The 19636-nt window shown below is 39.0% G+C and overlaps 1 protein-coding gene across 6 annotated transcripts in view; it reads right to left on the minus strand.

The window, feature by feature from the left end:
* Positions 1-4731: 4731 nt before the first annotated feature.
* CLHC1 (clathrin heavy chain linker domain containing 1) overlaps positions 4732-19636 on the minus strand; it is a 41698-nt gene continuing 26793 nt past the window's right edge. For 5 of the 6 annotated variants that reach the window (XM_045446087.1, XM_045446084.1, XM_045446085.1 and 2 more), the window contains 3 exons: positions 14124-14326; positions 6808-6987; positions 4732-5044 (listed from right to left, as the gene is read on the minus strand). In XM_045446087.1, the coding sequence (XP_045302043.1) occupies positions 4848-5044; positions 6808-6987; positions 14124-14326 (580 nt within the window). In that variant the 3' untranslated portion in view covers positions 4732-4847. The other variant, XM_045446086.1, reaches the window with a different exon arrangement.

The raw sequence follows: 19636 nt of genomic DNA on the forward strand, positions 1-19636 counted from the left end.
GTCTTTTGGATGGCGCATTTAGTCCATTTACATTCAGTGTTATTATAGAAAAATATGGGTTTAGAGTCATTGTGATGTCTGTAGGTTCCATGCTTGTAGCGATGTCTCTTGTACTTTGTCTCACAGGATCCCCCTTAGGATCTCTTGTAGGGCTGGTTTAGTGGTGATGAATTCCTTCAGTTTTTGTTTGTTTGGGAAGACCTTTATCTCTCCTTCTATTCTAAATGACAGATTTGCTGGATAAAGGATTCTTGGCTGCATATTTTTTCTGTTCATCACATTGAAGATTTCCTGCCATTCCTTTCTGGTCTGCCAAGTTTCAGTAGAGAGACCCGTCACGAGTCTTATCAGTCTCCCTTTATATGTTAGAGCACGTTTATCCCTAGCTGCTTTCAGAATTTTCTCTTTATCCTTGCATTTTGCCAGTTTCACTATGATATGTCGTGCAGAAGATCGATTCAAGTTACATCTAAAGGGAGTTCTCTGTGCCTCTTGGATTTCAATGCCTTTTTCCTTCCCCAGATCAGGGAAGTTCTCAGCTATTATTTCTTCAAGTACACCGTCAGCACCTTTCCCTCTCTCTTCCTCCTCTTGGAATACCAATTTTGCATAGATTATTTCTCTTTAGTGCATCACTTAGTTCTCTAATTTTCCCCTCATACTCCTGGATTTTTTAATCTTTTTCTCAGCTTCTTATTTTTCCATAATTTTATCTTCTAGTTCACCTACTCCCTCCTCTTCCTCTTCAATCCGAGCTATGGTCGGCTCCATTTTATTTTGCAGCTCATTAATAGCATTTTTTAGCTTAGTCCCTTGATCTCTGTAGCAATAGATTCTCTGCTGTCCTCTATACTGTTTTTAAGCCCAGTGATTAATTTTATGACTATTATTCTAAATTCACTTTCTGTTATATTGTTTAAATCGTTTTTGATCAGTTCGTTAGCTGTCGCTATTTCCTGGAGATTCTTTTGAGGGGAATTCTTCCGTTTCATCATTTTGGATAGTCCCTGGAGTGGTGTGGAACTGCAGGGCACTTCCCCTGTGCTGTCTTGAATAACTTGCGTTGGTGGGTGGGGCCACAGTCAGACCTGATGTCTGCCCCCAGCCCACCGCTGGGGCCACAGTCAGACTGGTGTGTACCTTCTCTTCCCCTCTCCTAGGGGTGGGATTCACTGTGGGGTGGGGTGGGGTGACCCGTCTGGGCTACTTGCACACTGCCAGGCTTGTGGTGCTGGGGATCTGGCATATTAGCTGGGGTGGATCAGCAAGGTGCACAGGTGCGGGAGGGGCAGGCTCACCTCGCTTTTCCTTCGGTGATCTGCTTCGGGAGGGGCCCTGCGGCACCAGGAGGGAGTCAGACCTGCTGCCGGAGGGATGGATCCCCAGAAGCACAGCACTGGGTGTTTGCATGGTGCAAGCAAGTTCCCTGACAGGAACTGGTTCCCTTTGGGATTTTGGCTGGGGGATGGGCGAGGGAGATGGCCCTGGTGAGCACCTTTGTTCCCTGCCAAACTGAGCTCTGTCCTCCGAGGCTCAACAACTCTCCCTCCCGTTGTCCTCCAGCCCTCCCGCTCTCTGAGCAGAGCTGTTAACTTATAACCTTCCAGATGTTAAGTCCTGCTTGCTGTCCGAACACACTCTGTCCGGCCCCTCTGCTTTTGCAAGCCAGACTCGGGGGCTCCGCTTGGCCGGCGGGCTGCCCCTCCGCCTAGGCTCCCTCCCGCCAGTCCATATAGCGCGCACTGCCTCTCGGGCCTTCCTACCCTCTTCCGTGGGCCTCTCGTCTGCACTTGGCTCCAGTGAATTCTTTCTGCTAGTCTTCTGGCGGTTTTCTGGGTTATTTAGGCAGGAGTGGGTGGAATCTAAGTGATCAGCAGGACGTGGTGAGCCCAGTGTCCTCCTACGCCACCATCTTCCTCAAGTCTTTAGAACTAACTTCCATTTATAGGAAATATGGGAAATAGAATAACAAATAAAGTAATACCTTAAGGTCAAATACCAGTCAGACAAATCTAGCAGGTGGAACATTTTTGGTAACAACCACCCAGTCCAACCAGTCAATAGAGAAAAAAAGGTGAGGGGGGAGGCATACTCTAGATGCGAAGATACAATAACCAAACAGAACACACAAACCTTGTTTAGATCCTATTTAAAACAAATCAACTATAAAAAGGTATTTTTAAGCAGTTAGTGAAATTTGAATATGGAGTGTATATTAGATGATACTAAGGAATTATTATTTTTAAAAGTAAAATAAAGTAAAAGACACAGCTGTGTCTCCACTGAAGCTGTAATTTTGATAGCAGAGACCATACACAAAGTAGGTATTCAGTATGTGTTGATTCTGATGTTGAATCTATCTTGCTTGGTATTTCAAATTTACGCAAAAGGTCAAAAAGTACTGGGGAATCATTTGTACCTTTGCAGAATTACAGAATTTTTGAGTTATAAATGATAAGAGGAATTATCTAGTCAAAATAAACTTATGAAGAAAAGGACACAAAGCCAGATTGTGGTAGAGCTGGTCTCGCATGCAGGGTCCTATGCCAAGAGGCTCATGTTATGCATCTCTTCAGTGCAGCCTACAGGAGGCTCCGACTGCTTCCAAACCTTTTGTAGCTCACAGCTCCACTCCTCCTCCTCCCCCCACTTGACTTCATATTCTTTCTTGCTCTTCCTCCCAACTCCATCTCTAGACATTTTGATTTATATTCACTTGACAAGTTTCACATTCCTTGGGAAAACTGCCGCAGGTAATGCTAAACAGAGGAGGAACAATAATGAGCGGAGGAAAAACATTTTAAAATAAAAGCAAAATTAACAGTAACAACAACAGCTGCTGTTCCAAGCTTTTTCCACATTTAAGTTCCTACTTCATCCTCCTGGCTTTCAGGGATACTTTTTTCCCCTAAGTTCTGTCAATGGACACATAATAGCTTTCTATCAATTATACAAGTCTCAAAGAAAGAAGGTTTCGTTGGTATATTAAAAATCAATGCTGCTAAAAATAAACAAAAATTCAAAGTTTTTTTAAAAATAAAAAATCAATGCTGCTGAAATGCCTTTTCTCTTTCCCTTTCTTTTTTCCATCCTTCATCTTTTCTTTTCAAAAAAGCACAGCTAATGTGATGGCCAGAAATCAAAATATTATTAGTTACTATAAGCCTTTTAGTAATACGCTGCTTTTTATTATTTTTTTTTTTAATTTTTTTTTTCAACGTTTATTTATTTTTGGGACAGAGAGAGACAGAGCATGAACGGGGGAGGGGCAGAGAGACAGGGAGACACAGAATCGGAAACAGGCTCCAGGCTCTGAGCCATCAGCCCAGAGCCTGACGCGGGGCTCGAACTCACAGACCGCGAGATCGTGACCTGGCTGAAGTCGGACGCTTAACCGACTGCGCCACCCAGGCGCCCATACGCTGCTTTTTAAATTATGTACATATATTACTTTAAAAAATATTGTTTTAGAAAACTCAATTATAATTATGCATTACTGTGTTTAGCAATATATGGAAAAACTGAGAACGCAGCCAGTACCCTCTGGATTTATAAGATAAGCCAAGAAACCCTAGCCTAGACAGATCACTTACTTTAGGAATAAGGTATGTCAGTATTATCAAATACACCAGAGAAGGATAATTATACAAATAAAGACAGATAGATATGTGGGATTTAGTAAGTTTAAGCCAAGCAGAGGAACATATATTTCTGGGACCTATTACATAGAAATAACAGTTACCTTCTGCAAAATTCCTCTATTATGTTATATACTTCTATTATACACACATATCACTAACCTTCATGACAAACCTTTGGAGGAGTATTACCGCCCGTATTTTACAAAGAGGAAGAGGTAAGACCAGAATTTAAATATGAGGCTACCTGATTCCAAGTTCATATTCTTTCAACTATAGAGTAAAAAAACAGACATTCAATTTAAATTTAGGAGGGGAAAGAAGCTTGACTTTTTACTCCTACTCCATCTCATAGCAGCTCACTGTTACCAAGTTCCATGATCAAGGCTGACATTTAGCTGGTATGCTCTGCTGTGGCATAAGGGCTGAAAACTGTTAAGATTAGCTGGGGATCTGTTCTGTTTGACTCGTGGTGCCCGTGCCATGTGGATCACTAAATATGTTGAATATCCTACCCGTCCATGACACAACCTGAGTATTCCAACCAATACTTACTCAGACATTTGAAATCATCCCAAACCACCTATGACATATGTTCCATACCTACAGGTATCTCAGGTCTACATCCATGCAAAATTTGGCTGGTCTTCTCTCCAGGTAAGAACATGCTAGGATTCCCAACTTTTAGAGTAGAAGCCTAACATTTGCCATTTACATTGACCAAAGCATGGGGCACATCTTTAAGTCAGTAGTACAAAATTACTATACTTAGGATTTCACCAGTGAGTCCAACCTCAAAATGACATCCTGTCTTTCTTGTTAAAAATCAGGCTCATAGCATTCAATATTTGGGAAATTAGTCTGACAGGATATTACCCACACCTTCCCCAGTTCTTACTATGAAATGTGATCACCAGAAAAGAATATATCTAGATGTTAGCTTATGCCCTTACATAGAAGTACATACCTAAACTGAGTTACATTCTTGGATTTTATCAAGATTCAATATAAGAAATGACCATATGGAGAAAAAGAAAGCAATAGTCTAAATGTTTCAAGGACAAATCTAAATGTCAAAATAAGAGCAGCATGATTTCTGAGAGCTTCACACTTTGGATTTATTTATAAGTTAGTTATGCCAAAATCAGTTTGTCCAACCAACACACATAAAATGTTATAGAAGCTCCCTCAACTGGTTAAGATGTAGCACTACCAAAAAACATGTTCCATTAAGTTGACTGTATCATCTTCTTGAGAAATTTCTGTAACTCCAGCCTGAGATCGAAGAATGGACATGATGTCATGAGATAATTTGTCAAAGCCATTCTGTAAACATATATTTGCTACTTCTTGCCAGTTTTCTAATGAGCAAAATGGATCATTTATCATAAGACGTTCGACTATACCTAAGGAAAAAAATTATAATATTATAGTATGTCGCCTATTCTTATTTGAAAATCCATATTTAACAATTCTTCAAAAATAGAAAGGGATATCATTTCAACTCACTTACTATTAAACCTGATTCCTATAAGTTTAATGTGGAGTGCTTCATCCAACCCATGGTAAGTAATCAAGTGTTAGTTTCTTCTGCTTTTTCATGAACCTTTTCATGCCTCACTTCAACCCTCTACCATGTCTCACATTCCCACACCTTTACTCATCTCCTTCTTGGTAAGGCTAGCAGATATTGAAAGTTACAAGGAAGGGAGCTTAGAAAATGAAGAATGAGGGCTCAGCCTTATTCAGAGTCTACAAGGTACCATTAGACACTATCATGTAATTGAGGGCTTACAGGTCTAGTTTTCATGATCCTTCAAATTCTTTTATAAATTCCCTAGTAGTGCTGACCCAAGTGCTTAAAAACCTCTTTGGTAAACCCTCCATCTTATCTCTGATAGAGAGAGACCTCGTAATGATGGGGTTTCTGTAACAAATATTTTTTCTAAGGATATAAAAGAATGAGTTTATTAAATAAAACTAAGGAGATTATTTGCTTTTGAAGACCAATTACAGTGACCCCCTTGGAATATATTTATTTAGGGAACTCATTTCTTATCTATTACCTGCATTACTTATGATACTTAATGAAAGATCTTTTTAAAACATTGTCATCACTATTATTTTATTTCTACCATAACTCTGTCAAATAAAATAATTTAGTTGATATCTATAATTTCAAAATTATCTTCCCAAATATGTTTTAATGTAATCTGCTATTCATTCTTAAACCCCATGTAGTAATTTAAAATCAAATTGTCTGCACAAGTTCCTATATTAGAGAAAGGAAAGAAAAAATGAGATATCATTAGTTCTTGACCCTACTACAGAGTTATGTTCAGAGTAAATATCATATGTAAATGACACGTACATATATATTTAGTTTAAGATTAAAATATAGAAAGATTATTTCCAAGGGCACCTGGGTGGCTCAGTAGGTTAAGTGTCCAGTGCTTAATTTTGGCTTAGGTCATGATCTCATGGTTTGTGAGTTCAAGCCCCTTGTTGGGCTCTGCACTAAGAGCACAGAGCCTGCTTGGGATTCTCTCTCTCCTCCCCTGCTTACAGTCTCTCTCTCTCAAAATAAATATATTTTTTAAAAAGATTATGTCTAAATAACACAAAATATATAAAAAGTTATTAAATATAAATATTTATTAATATATGTAAAGTTTTTAGAGTAGTGTTAGCTAATATAATTATTAAAATGTTCCCCTAAATCTTCACAAAGATTCTCTCTTCTTTGTAATTCCCTCAAGAAATAAATACTATTGGGGCGCCTGGGTGGCTCAGTTGGTTGGGCGTCCTACTTTGGCTCAGGTCATGATCTTGCAGTTCATGAGTTCCAGCCCCACATCAGGCTCCATGCTGACAGCACAGAGCCTGGAGCCTGTTTCAGATTCTGTGTCTCTCTCTCTACCCCTTCTCCACTCACACTCTGTCTCTCTCTCTCTCTCAAGAATAAATAAACATTAAAAAATTAAAAAAAATACTATTGTTAACAGACTATTATTGACATGGTAGTCTTTACATTTATAAACTCCTAAAGTCAATTCCTGCCAAGAAGGAATTCTTAGTAAGAATGAGTTAACTCAAACATAATAATCTTGAACCTTTCCCTAAATAACCCAATACTTTTTCTTCTACAACAACATTTTACTATACTTACCTTTCCCACCTTTACTTATCTCTTGAAGTAGCTTAATGCCAACTTTTTTCATATCTACAGAGAACAGATGAAGTATAGCAAGACCAAAAGATAAAGATGGTGGTTTCCCGTTCCATTCTCTAGTGAGACACTGAATTAATTCAGTGTGAGGACATAACTTGATTAGGTCCATCAGGTCATCTGAAAGCAAAATTCAAAAACTATGTCTCAACATCCTAATATGATACATCAACTACAAACTGGGACCAGCTAATACCTATACCTGCCAATCAACATTTCTTTTTCCAATCCTTCCAAAGCCCTCAGTGAACTCAACACTACTATCTCCAATCAAGAAGAAAAAAAATCACGCTCAGCATAGCAAAAAACGAAAGAAAACTACTTACAGCAAGGACTACCAGGAAAACAAATTATCAAAGAACTGTGGTAGAATAGAAATAATTAGATTGGCAATCAGGAAACCTGATCTAACCACAATTCCATCAGTCCCTTATTCTTTTGGATCCCAGTTTATGCATCTTAAAAGTGCTAGCCCCTGGGTGGCTCAGTTGGTTAAGTATCGGACTCACGGTTTTTGAGCTCGAGCCCCACATCGGGCTCTCTGTTAGCTCAGAACCCACTTCAGATCCTGTCCCCCTCTTTCTCTGCCCCTTCCCTGCTCTCTCTCTCTCAAAAATAAATGAACATTAAAAAAAGAAAGTGTTAGCATATCCAATTTCTAAGGTTCCATCTAACAATATTATGTTTGTCTATATCTTGCTGCTCATATTTGGGCCAACTTCTAGTGAGTATAATTTCTTTTTTCTGTGCCTTGCACAGAAAAAGGGACTCAGTATTTTTTTCCTAAAAATATTATTTTAGAAACTCAAAAATGAAGACTTTAAGAAGCCATTAGCCCGTTCAAGTAGCTAGTAGCTGAGCCATATGAAGTTGCCTACATTTGACCATACTTTGCTACAAAAAAGGATATTTCATATGGTTTAATATACTAGGTAACTACTGAGTTGATACTACAGTTATGATTTACATTAAAAAAATTTTTTTTAATGTTTATTTATTCTTGAGGGAGAGATAGAGTGTGAGTGGGGGAGGGGCAGAGAGCGAGGGGGAGACACAGAATCAGAAAGGCTCCAGGCTCCGAGGTGTCATCACAGAGACCCATGCGGGGCTCGAACTCACAAACCATGAGATCATGACCTGAGGTGAAGTCGGACGCTTAACCGACTGAGCCACTCATGCACCCCCATGATTTACATTCTTAAATTTATAAACTTTGTGTTAACTAAAGTTTTTCAAGTAAAAAATTTACTTTCTCAGGGTGCTTGGATGACTCAGTGGGTTAAGTATCTGACTTTTTCTGAGGTCATGATCTCATGGCTCATGGGTGAAAGCCCCGCATGGGGCTCTGTGCTGACAGCTCAGAGCCTGGAGCTTGCTTTGGATTCTGTGTCTCCTTCTCACTCTGCCCCTCCTCCCCAGCCCACACTCTGTCTGTCCCTCCCTCTCTCAAAAATTAACATTAAGCATTAAAAAAATTTTTTTGTTTTTAGTATTATTCTTTGGTCACAACAGAGGTAGTATTCAGAATAATTCCTGAAAGCCTAGGGGCGCCTGGGTGGCACAGTCAGTTAAGCATCCGACTTCAGCCAGGTCACTATCTCGCGGTCCGTGAATTCGAGCCCCGCGTCAGGCTCTGGGCTGATGGCTCAGAGCCTGGAGCCTGTTTCCGATTCTGTGTCTCCCTCTCTCTCTGCCCTCCCCCGTTCATGCTCTGTCTCTCTCTGTCCCAAAAATAAATAAATAAATAAAAAACGTTGAAAAAAAAAAAAAAAAGAAAGCCTTTTAAGAACTACCATAAACATAATTTGCAATTTTTTGACTGACAATATAAGATAATCTAGTGTTTATTAAACACATATGTATTGTACTAGGAACTTACATATATCAAATCACTGCATTTAATATTCAGTATAAGTGAGATATTATTCTCACATTAAAAGTGAGGAAACAGGCTTAGAGAAGTTAATTTTCCCAGAATTATACACATGATATAAAGGAGAACGAAGTACATCTAATCCACCCAAGTCCATGACCTTCCAATCTTTAGCGATGCTCCTCCAAAACAATAAGTGTATGTGTGATGCACTGTATGTATGTACATACACACACACATGCACATACACACATAAATAAAAGAGAGATAAATGATAAAAGAATAAGCAAGGAATAGCAGAATATAATTCTGTATCAATAAAGTCAAACAATTTTTTTTTAATTTCCCTAGAGAAGAGGTAGAAGTTTATGATTTGGGTCACTCAAACTGGCCTTCACTAAGGTGAAGCTATTTATATAGCATCCCCAGCCACCAGCATTTCGTAAGTCACACATTTTGCTGTTTCATTCAATCAGGCATTCAAATTCCCCTCTCCTTGAATTGATTCATTAACCACTATTTACTTAAGTATGTACAAGATATGGCCTCTGACTAGTTAAAAGGAACACAAATTCAAATCCTATGACCTTTCTCCTCTGCTTACCATGGTTTGGAATCCATTTCGTCATTTCTTAGTTTGACAGGTTATTAATCATTTTTTATCTCATGGATGTTCTTGGGCTTTTTTCTCCAAATTTTTTTTTTTAATTTTTTTTTTTTTTCAACGTTTATTCATTTTTGGGACAGAGAGAGACAGAGCATGAACGGGGGAGGGGCAGAGAGAGAGGGAGACACAGAATCGGAAACAGGCTCCAGGCTCTGAGCCATCAGCCCAGAGCCTGATGCGGGGCTCGAACTCCCGGACCGCGAGATCGTGACCTGGCTGAAGTCGGACACCTAACCGACTGCGCCACCCAGGCGCCCCTCCAAATTTTTATTTACATTTTACTTAGCTAACATACAATGAAATATTGGTTTCAGGAATAGAATTCAGTGATTCATCATTGGCATGCAACACCCAGTGCTCATTCTAACAAGTGCTCTCCCTAGTACCCATCACCCATCTAGCTCATTCCCCGCCCCCCCCCATCACCCTTCAGTTTGTTCTCTATCATTAAGAGTCTCTCATGGTTTCTCTCCCTCCCATATGTTCATCTGTTTTGTTTCTTAAATTCCACATATGAGTGAAATCATATGGTATTTGTCTTTCTCTGACTGACTTATTTCTTTAGCATAATACATTTTAGTTCTATCCATGTCATTGCAAATGACAAGATTTCATTCTTTTGGATGACTAATATTCCATTGTGTATATATATCACATCTTTATTCATTCATCATCAGTCTGGACATTTGGGCTCTCTCCATAGCTTGGCTATTGTTGACAATGCTACAATAAACACCAGGGTGCATATATCCCTTCAAATTTGTATTTTTTTATCCTTTGGGTAAATACCTAGCAGTGCAATCGCTAGATCATACGGTAGTTCTATTTTTAACTTTTTTTTTAAGTTTATTAATTTATTTTGAGAGAGAGAATATGTGTGTGTGAGCAGGGGATGGGCAGGGAGAGAGGGAGAGAGAGAATACCATGCAGGCTCTATGCTGTCAGTGCAGAGCCCAATTCAGGGCTTGAACTCATGAACTGTGAGATCATGACCTGAGCTGAAACCAAGAGTTGACGTTTAACTGACTGAGCCAGATGTCCCTATTTTTAACTTTTTGAGAAACCTCCATACTGTTCTCCAAAGTGGCTGCAGCCATTTGCATTCCCACCAACATTGCAAAAGGATTCCCCTTTCATGGATATTCTGTTTTAATATGATTATAAAGGCCAATATGCCAAGTGTGACAGATGTTTAACTCACGAACATCTAGAGCAATGGTTCTCAAAATATGGTCTAGGGTTTATAAAGTCAAAACTATGTTCATAAAAATACTAAGCTGTTATTTGCCTTTTTCATTCCCATTCTCTCACAAATATACAGTGGTATTTTCCAAAGACTATATGACATGTAGTCTTACAACAGACTGAATATAGGAGCAGATATAGGAAGCCAGCTATCTTAAGTAATCCAGATATTGTAGAGATTTGCAAAAATGTAGAAAATGCAACTCTTTTCATGAAATTCCTTGGTTTTGGAAAGTTTTTTTGTTTTTTAAAGTATATTTATTTATTTTGGAGAGAGAGAGCACGTGCATGTGTGGGAGGGACAGAGAGAGGGGGAGAGAGAGAGCATCCCAAGCAGGCTCCCCACTGTCAGCACAGAGCTGGATGCGGGGCTCAAGCTCATGAAACCTTGACATGGTGACTTGAACTGCAATCAAGAGTCAGACGCTTAACCGACTACACCACCCAGGCACCCCAAGGAAAAGTTATTTCTTATAAAAAATATTTTATTATGATAACATGTGATGGGTTTATTGTTGTTTTCTTTAAATGAATAAGTATTTTAAAGTTTTCTGTTTTAATTTCTAATAGGATAAATATCAACAGATATAACCTATATAAATATAAGCTCTTTGGGATGTTCAGTGCTTTTTTAAAAGTGTAAAAGAGGGGTGCATGGGTGGCTCAGTTGCTTAAACATCCAACTTCAGTTCAGGTCATGATCTCACAGTTTGTGAGTTCAAACCCCTCACCAGGCTCTCTGCTCTCAGTGCCAGAGCCCACTTCGAATCCTCTTGTCTCCCTTTTGCTGTCCTTCCCCTCCTCACTCACTCATTCACTCTCTCTCTTTCAAAAACAAATAAACATCATAAATAAATAAGTAAATAAAAGAAACCTGAGACCAAAACGTTTGAGAGCTTCACATCTAGAATAACCCAATTTCCACTTAAGTATATTCACTTGTTTAATGATAATGGGGAAGGTGAACAAACAAATCATTTCAGGTTTCATTCTAAATATTATTGGGGGGTGGAATAATTTTTATTTCTAAAACAGATGCTCCTTTAGTCAGATTTATGCTTTTGGAACAAAACTTTCTTATAATTTTTGTTTTTGTTTTGTTGTGGTTTTGGTTTTTGTTTTTTAATTTGTAAACGTATAACTGATAGTCTAAACCTGAGAACATTCTTTTCTGAAAGTATAAAATTAAGTCTTTCCCTCAAGGCCCCATGATACCATGGAAAGCTGTAGTTGTTTCCCATTAAAAAGTAAAATAAGCAGGGGCGCCTGGGTGGCGCAGTCGGTTGGGCGTCCGACTTCAGCCAGGTCACGATCTCGCGGTCCGTGAGTTCGAGCCCCGCGTCAGGCTCTGGGCTGATGGCTCAGAGCCTGGAGCCTGTTTCCGATTCTGTGTCTCCCTCTCTCTCTGCCCCTCCCCCGTTCATGCTCTGTCTCTCTCTGTCCCAAAATAAATAAACGTTGAAAAAAAAAAAAAAAAAAAGTAAAATAAGCAAAGCAATTTCTCAGGGTTTCTACTTTTTCTCAAGTTATTATTTTCATCTTATGATGTGCTAAATAAATTCTGAGGATAAATATCAAGGTTCTAATTATATAGAGTGTCATTACTTCTTAAATTATTATAATAACATATAATTATTTTAGATTATAATGCAGGAGCAGAACAATACAATAATGAGTCAATCACATTTCTATGCATTTATGCAAGGCAAATTTTGCAAGCAAAACAGGAACTTCATTCACATTTCAGTCAATATAAATTCTAGAGCAATCATTTCTTACCTGTGGAAAAATAATACTTAAAACAGAAACTGAACCTGTATACTTAGATAATAAAAATAAAATAGCTAATTCATTCAATAAATATTGAGTAGTACCTACTATGCCAGATTCTATCCTGTTGCTGTGTGTACGTAGGCAAATTACTTACCTCTTTGGGCCTTAGTTAGCCTCTCTGTGGAAAGTTTTTTTTAAAATCTATAAAATAGGGATAATAACAAAACCTACTTTATAGTTAATGTAAGTATTAAGTAAGATAATGCAAGTAAAAAGCCAAACTATAGTATCAAGTGTGCTGTTAATATAACAAATGAAGAAATTCATAACTTTAAAAAATAGATGCTAAGTAAAATTAAATTTATTGTTTGAAAATAATCAGATTCAACTGCCATAAATGATCCTCTTTCCCGGAAAAATATGACCTAGAAGTGCTGTAGTTTGTCTTATTTGCAACTTCTTAGAATTGGGGTACAGAGCCTGCAAATAAGAATTCAGACATATGGGGCGCCTGGGTGGCGCAGTCGGTTAAGCGTCCGACTTCAGCCAGGTCACGATCTCCCGGTCCGGGAGTTCGAGCCCCGCGTCAGGCTCTGGGCTGGTGGCTCAGAGCCTGGAGCCTGTTTCCGATTCTGTGTCTCCCTCTCTCTCTGCCCCTCCCCCGTTCATGCTCTGTCTTTCTCTGTCCCAAAAATAAATAAATGTTGAAAAAAAAAATTAAAAAAAAAAAAAAATTCAGACATAGACCTGGGATATGGGGGAGGTCAGGCTGCCTGTACACGTAGGTTAGTGCTGAACTAGATTCATAAGAGATCAGCTCATTCAACTATAGTTACCCTAAGGTTGACAATGCTCTCAGATCACTGCCTACTTGTAACCTAAGTGTTTCAAAATTTTGAAATGAACATTATTTTACTAGTTCTTCATTTTTAATGCTCATATCATAGTTTACATACACTCATATGTAACAAATAAGTGCAGCTATTTAAAAAAATTCTCTAAGTAGCATGGTCTAAAATATCTGCAAAATAAACTGTGTACTTCAGAGGGAGAGAAGCAGAGACACCCAGACATCTACCTTCTTGAAGGCTGCCAGGTCGTCCCCTCAGGACAGCCTGAGACTGTCCCTCATGCCTCTGCCAGACATGGGAGAAAAACAAGATCTCAGCAACAACTGATCTTAAGGCAAAGACCACTCTGACCGGGCTGGCCACAGCTACCCAGGACCCTCTGTTAGCACCAAGGACTTGGTGAACTTCACTCCCTCAGCTCAGTGTTCCCTCTGTGGATCTCAGCATCTCCACTTGTACGACAGGCCTAGCAATGACTACCTGATGGCACTACTGTGAGGACTGGCTAGAAGGGTGTGAGAACACATCTAGACTCTGGCACATAGTAGGTTCTCAATAAAAGCTAGGTTTTTGTTAAAAACAGACAGACAAAAATTGTATGTTTCAGGATTCCACAGTTTACTAAACGTTTATGTAGTGAAGAAATACTAATGTATTTGAATGTCTAGCATGAAAGTCAATCAGTTCTAGCTTAACTGTTTTCACCAAAAATTATAAAAATCTACTTATTAGTATATGTAAAATAGACTTTAAAATGTAAATCCAAAATATTGCCTACTATCATGTGTGATCTTACCAGTAAAGTCTAGAATTCGAATACATACCAAAAGTAGGCTTTTTCACTTACCGGAAGTAAAGTCCTTGAACTGTTGTATGTATTCCATGGCCCCATGAATCTGACCCTGTTTACATAGGCAAAGAAGAGCTTTCTTGTGCAGGCCACATTCAGTGTAGATAATCTGAGCTAAAGCCAGGCATTTGGCCTTGTTATAAGTATCCTGCTCCCCATAATCATAAATGACATCCCCAGCCTCCTCAGAAAATGTGAGCCTAGAGCAAGCAGATCAATAGGTATACTTTAGAGAGCTCATGGTGAGTGGATGAGAATAAAATATTTTAAAATTCAGCACAGAATTGGATTTTCCATGGTCTGTAAGAATTACAAGTTAATAGACAATTGATGTAGGAGAAATTAAACATATCCAAGATTTAACAAAAACAAAAATAATCACATATTCTTTTGTGGTGGGGGAGGGGGAGGAGACATTTTGGTGAAACTGACCTCAAGTTTTTTCAAAAATCTACAAACATGGTTAACTCTCCTAAAAAAGACTGGTGGAATTTAAAGTAACAAGGTAAATAAAAATTATTTTATAATTGAGGATCTCAATGTTCTCAGCAGTTATACAGATTTTAAACCCTGCAGAATGTAAGAATTCATTAAATGTTGGTTAAAGATAGTGACAATAAATTTTAGCTCAAAATTAGTGACAGATCTTGCAAGTGTTTGCAAGAAACGTATGACATCAGTGTTATTTTCTAAATTGTTATAGAATTATAAAAAACAATAGGGGTAAAAAAGGATTTAAGGTGTCCCAATTTCCCTTGTCATCACATTTTAATGCACATCTTCAAACACAACTGGAGTGAACCATCTGCACATTAACTCCACCTAGAAACGATCAGCATAGGCCAAAACACATTTGGGTATAATTTAAGATATCACTTCCAATCACTGGTTGTACGGACATTGTGCTTTAGTTTTAAATTAATAGCTACAGAGTAAGAGTAATCATATAATATTGATATCTGTACACATGTAACAAAATACCAGTAACATTCAAATAAAATCCTGAAATCCCTATAAAATGTGTTTACTGAAAATTCAGTAAAGCCTGCCATGTTTATTGGGGTGGCCAAAGAGAAGTGTGTCTGAAATCAAAAGGCAGCTTCTGAGTATAAATCAATTATTTAATAAGCAATTTACCTAACTTTTACATTTTAGTACCAAAACATAGGTTTTGGTAGCTATAGCCACGATGTCTCCGAAGGCTGAACAAGGAATTATTTCAGTCATTTTAGTGACTGTATAACCAGAGCAAGATGATAATACCAGTATTATAGTATTTCTTTCTCTTATTAATACCATTATTTTATTTTTGTAAGAGGTCATCACTAACATGATGTGGTTCCACCTGAGAAAAGGGCAGAACTGAGGACTAAGGTTGCTTTGTCATTTTCCAAAAGGATGATGTATGATTTAAAAAATATATATATTGAAAGGGAGGAAGAGGGGGCGCCTGGGTGGCTCAATCGGTTGGGCGTCAGACTTCAGCTCAGGTCGTGATCTCGCAGTCCGTGAGTTCGAGCCCAACGATGGGCTCTGTGCTGACAGCTCGGGGTCTGGAGCCTGTTTCGGATTTTGTGTCTCCCTCTCTCTGACCCTCCCCCGTTCATGCTTTGTCTCTCTCTGTCTCAAAAATAAATAAAGGTTAAAAAAAAAATTTTTTTTTAAATAAAAAAAAATTTTAAAAAAAAGAAAGGGAGGAAGAGGGTCAAGCCCCAAAAGAATGGAACTGTCCCTGAAGAAAAAAGGGGGGGAAAAAAACAGGGATTCTAGCCCTGGGGAAAGAGAGGTAGTCAAGCACCCTGTACCCAACTGGAAAATGAGCCTGGGAACCTCTGTCCCTGTTTTGCCCCTAATCACCTCATTACATCCCTCTTTCTGTTTCTCAAAGTCTCCTTCTTGGCTCTCCCATCCCTACTTCCAATTCTAAGAAGACTTCTGAAAGTGGATCTCTAGACTGGCTCTGGAGAATATATATGACTAATAAATAAATAAATAAATAATGTGCTTAACTCCATTAGTAAACTAAGGTATATTTGATTATAAACCATATTATAGATTTTTTTAAATGTTTATTTATTTTAAAGAAAGAGAGAGAAGACACAAGTTGGGGAAGGGCAGAGAGAGAGTGGGAGACACAAAATCCAAAGCAGACTCCAGGCTCTGAGCTGTCAGCACAGAGCCCAAAGTGGGGCTTGAACCCACAAACCTTGAGATCATGACCTGAGCCAAAGTCAGACATTCAACTGACTGAGCCACCCAGGCACCCCAGATTGTAGATTTTTTTAAGCCAAAATAAAGGTAATATACAATCACTAAATCTATGCATCATATTTATTTACTGTTATTTTGTAGGATTGGGTCTGTCAAGTTAATATTTCAGAGGATATTTTCCTCTTCTGGGAGCAATATCTGCAATTTAGAGAGCCAATGCCAACAAAACATTTCTTAAGTTTAGGCTTTCTGAGTCAAGTGATTAGACTTTCCCCAGGTAAGAATGACTACGAGAGCCAAGATTAGTCTATAATCCAGGCTGTTTTATGGCTGGCTCTGTGCAGGGCTTCAAGGAAAGAACTGTAAAACTTTTTAAGGTAGCCATATGGTAGAGGCCAGGTCACTGGAGTCAGAGACCAGAGGAAAGAGGCTAAGAATAAAGAATGTGAATTACCTTCAGTATTCTGTTATATCATCTCAGGATCCTTAAGAGTGGTGGTATTTTCCAAATTTATGCAGTCAAGGAATTGCAGAAGAATTTAAATTCTTATAATTAAGAGGTAGAATTGGCCAAGAACAATCAGTGTATGTGGGGAAGTTAATCTTGTCTTATGTGTCTCTGCACCAGACAACAGGTGTTAATGAACACCATTTCTAATGGTGTTCTCATGTCTGAACCATTTCCAGTGCTCCCTGACAAGTACTTTCTGTAGAGGGCGTAGAAGGTGGGACCAGGTAGAAAAAGAAAGAGGCAAAGGGTAAAAAGAGGGGTATATGTACGAAGAAGTTTCCTAAAACAGAATTAACTATTACGTGAACAGTAAGTGAAGGTGGGAAAAAGATACTTTACACTGGTAAACAATAGTGCCATCAATCTAGGACAGTTTAGGACTCCCCAGTGTCATGCAGGGGAAATGGTGAATTTGAAATGGGTGGCAGTAGGCATTAGTATGCAAACTTGCCATTTTTAAGTCTGGGACATTTAGAAATCATGAATTTGTTATTTAGGGAGTGCTTACATTAGTCTTTCCATCTCCCTTATGATATACTTCTTAAATATGAGAACTGTAACTACTCTCTAATATGTAGCCTACATCTGTATGTATGTATGTATCTGTATGTATCCAGAACCAAGCAAGCATAGTCCTTAGATTGAAAAATAAGCAGGCTGTGGCTACCAGACAGATGACAGGACTTTCCTCACTCTGCCTTCCAATACTCACAGCCCAACCCATGTTCACCAGACCCAGCAAAAGTAGCTTGATCTTCATAAATAGGCAGACACTGTTTTAGTCCCCTTTACTGGACCAGTGACTCTTCCCCAGCTGACTACTAACAGCTCACAGCTGTTGCCTTCCCCAGAGAACAGCCTTCCCCAGCTGTTGCCCTAAGCTGACTAGCTACCTTGCCCAGAAAATTATGCTTATCTTTCAACCCCCCAGTAGTGTAGAGCTGACAAATGATTAGTAAGGAATACAAAAGGTCAGTACCATAATTCAAAAAGAAGCAAGTCCGGCAGGATTTATGTTCCATAGTCGTCCCCCTGTAATACTAGCTAATACTAGATTTTAACCTGAGTTCACATCGTAGCTTGGTTCTTTCCGCTTCCCTATCCCATCTCACTCCTTCACTTATAATATTTCTCGAGGAGTAGGCTATCAGTAAATGACATGCACTCAAATCCAATTATCACGCTCTCTTTAAGGGAATAGGGAACCTGAGGGCCAAACATATTCCTCTCTGCCTTGTTATGTAACAACAATCTTACCTTTTCATGATAACCAAAGTTGACTATGACTCACAGAACCTAAATTTGCAGGCATGAGAATTTTGTGTCATCCTGACTGGCTCATAGAGTGCCCAGATATTTAGTCACATATTATTCTGTGTGAGTCCGTGAGGATGTATTTGAAAGAGAGTAACATTTGAATCAGTAGACTGAATAAAGCAGATTGCTATGAATGTGGATAGCTCTCAGTCCATCAGTTGATGGCCTGGAGGGTACAAAAAAGGCTGACCCTCTTTCATATAAAGTGGAACTCCTCCTGCCTGACCACTTAGCTGGGACATCAGTCTTTTCCTACCTTTGGACTCAAAAAGAAACATTGGCTCTTCTTGGGTCTTGAGCAGCCTGAAACTTACACCATTGGCAGCTCTCTTGGGTCTCTAGCTTGCTGACTGTGGATCTTAAGACTTATCAGCCTCCATATTCACAGGAGCCAGTTTCTTCATGGGTGTGTGTATGTATATATATCCTATTGATTCTGTTTCTCTAGAGAACATTGATTCCACCAAGTGGGTTACTGGGGAATCAGCTGAGCAGAGCCACTCTTTTATCTCCCAGACCCAAGTATTCTACGTACTGGAGATATACCATACAATCATCACTAGTTTAAAGTGTACATTCCATCCTGAAGGATGTTACTATGTCTTCAAAAGATGGAGCGACAAGCTGGCATCACCTGGACACAACCTGAACCATTCATGAACCAAGTTTGGGGTTTTTTCTTCCTTGCCTGCTGGTCTTAGGTCACCCCCACCCCTGCATGAGGCTTTAGGTGTGAGCTGTGGAAGTTGTGTTGGTCAGTTGGTGGTAGTTGACATGAGTTCTGGGCCACCTATTCCTGAAGCTAACTTGTGTACTCTGGATCTGCTTGAGCACTATCTTCACCGTACCTGATTTTAGATGGACTCTCTGAGCCCACCTGACCTCATGACTTGGTGTTTCTGTCAGAATCCAGTTCATGATGAGCTGTTCTAATTCTAAAGGCATTGGTGTTCTCTGGATAAACACTCCAACTTTAGCAGGACTCAGTAGGCACTTTTGGAATCTTAAGTGCCTACTTTGGAATCTTAAGTATATGGTTGCTTGTTACAGGTGGTAGATGATCTACTGGGATATTGCTGGGTAGTCCCGGGCCAGTTAAAAACTATTAGTGGGTAAATCAATAATCATGGTTTGATAAAGGCATGGAAACCACAGTCATCCTACCAGACAAGCCATTAAGACCAATAGAGTGAGAAGAATATAAAATGGATGATAGAGGAGAAAGAGGAGTAATAATTAATGTGGATGAATCTCAAAATAACTAAAGCAAAAGAGGCAGAACAAGAAAAAAAGAATACATAATGTATAATTCCATTTATATAAAATTCTAGAAAATGAAACCTCATCTAAGGTGACAGAAAGCAGATCAGTGGTTACCTGGAAATGGTGGTGGGGGTTGGAATGAGGTTGATTATCTTGACTGTGGTGATGATTTCATGGGTGTATACATATGTCAAAACTTGTCAAACTG

The sequence above is a fragment of the Leopardus geoffroyi genome, chromosome A3, assembly GCF_018350155.1.
Source record: "Leopardus geoffroyi isolate Oge1 chromosome A3, O.geoffroyi_Oge1_pat1.0, whole genome shotgun sequence".
Taxonomy (NCBI): domain Eukaryota; kingdom Metazoa; phylum Chordata; class Mammalia; order Carnivora; family Felidae; genus Leopardus; species Leopardus geoffroyi.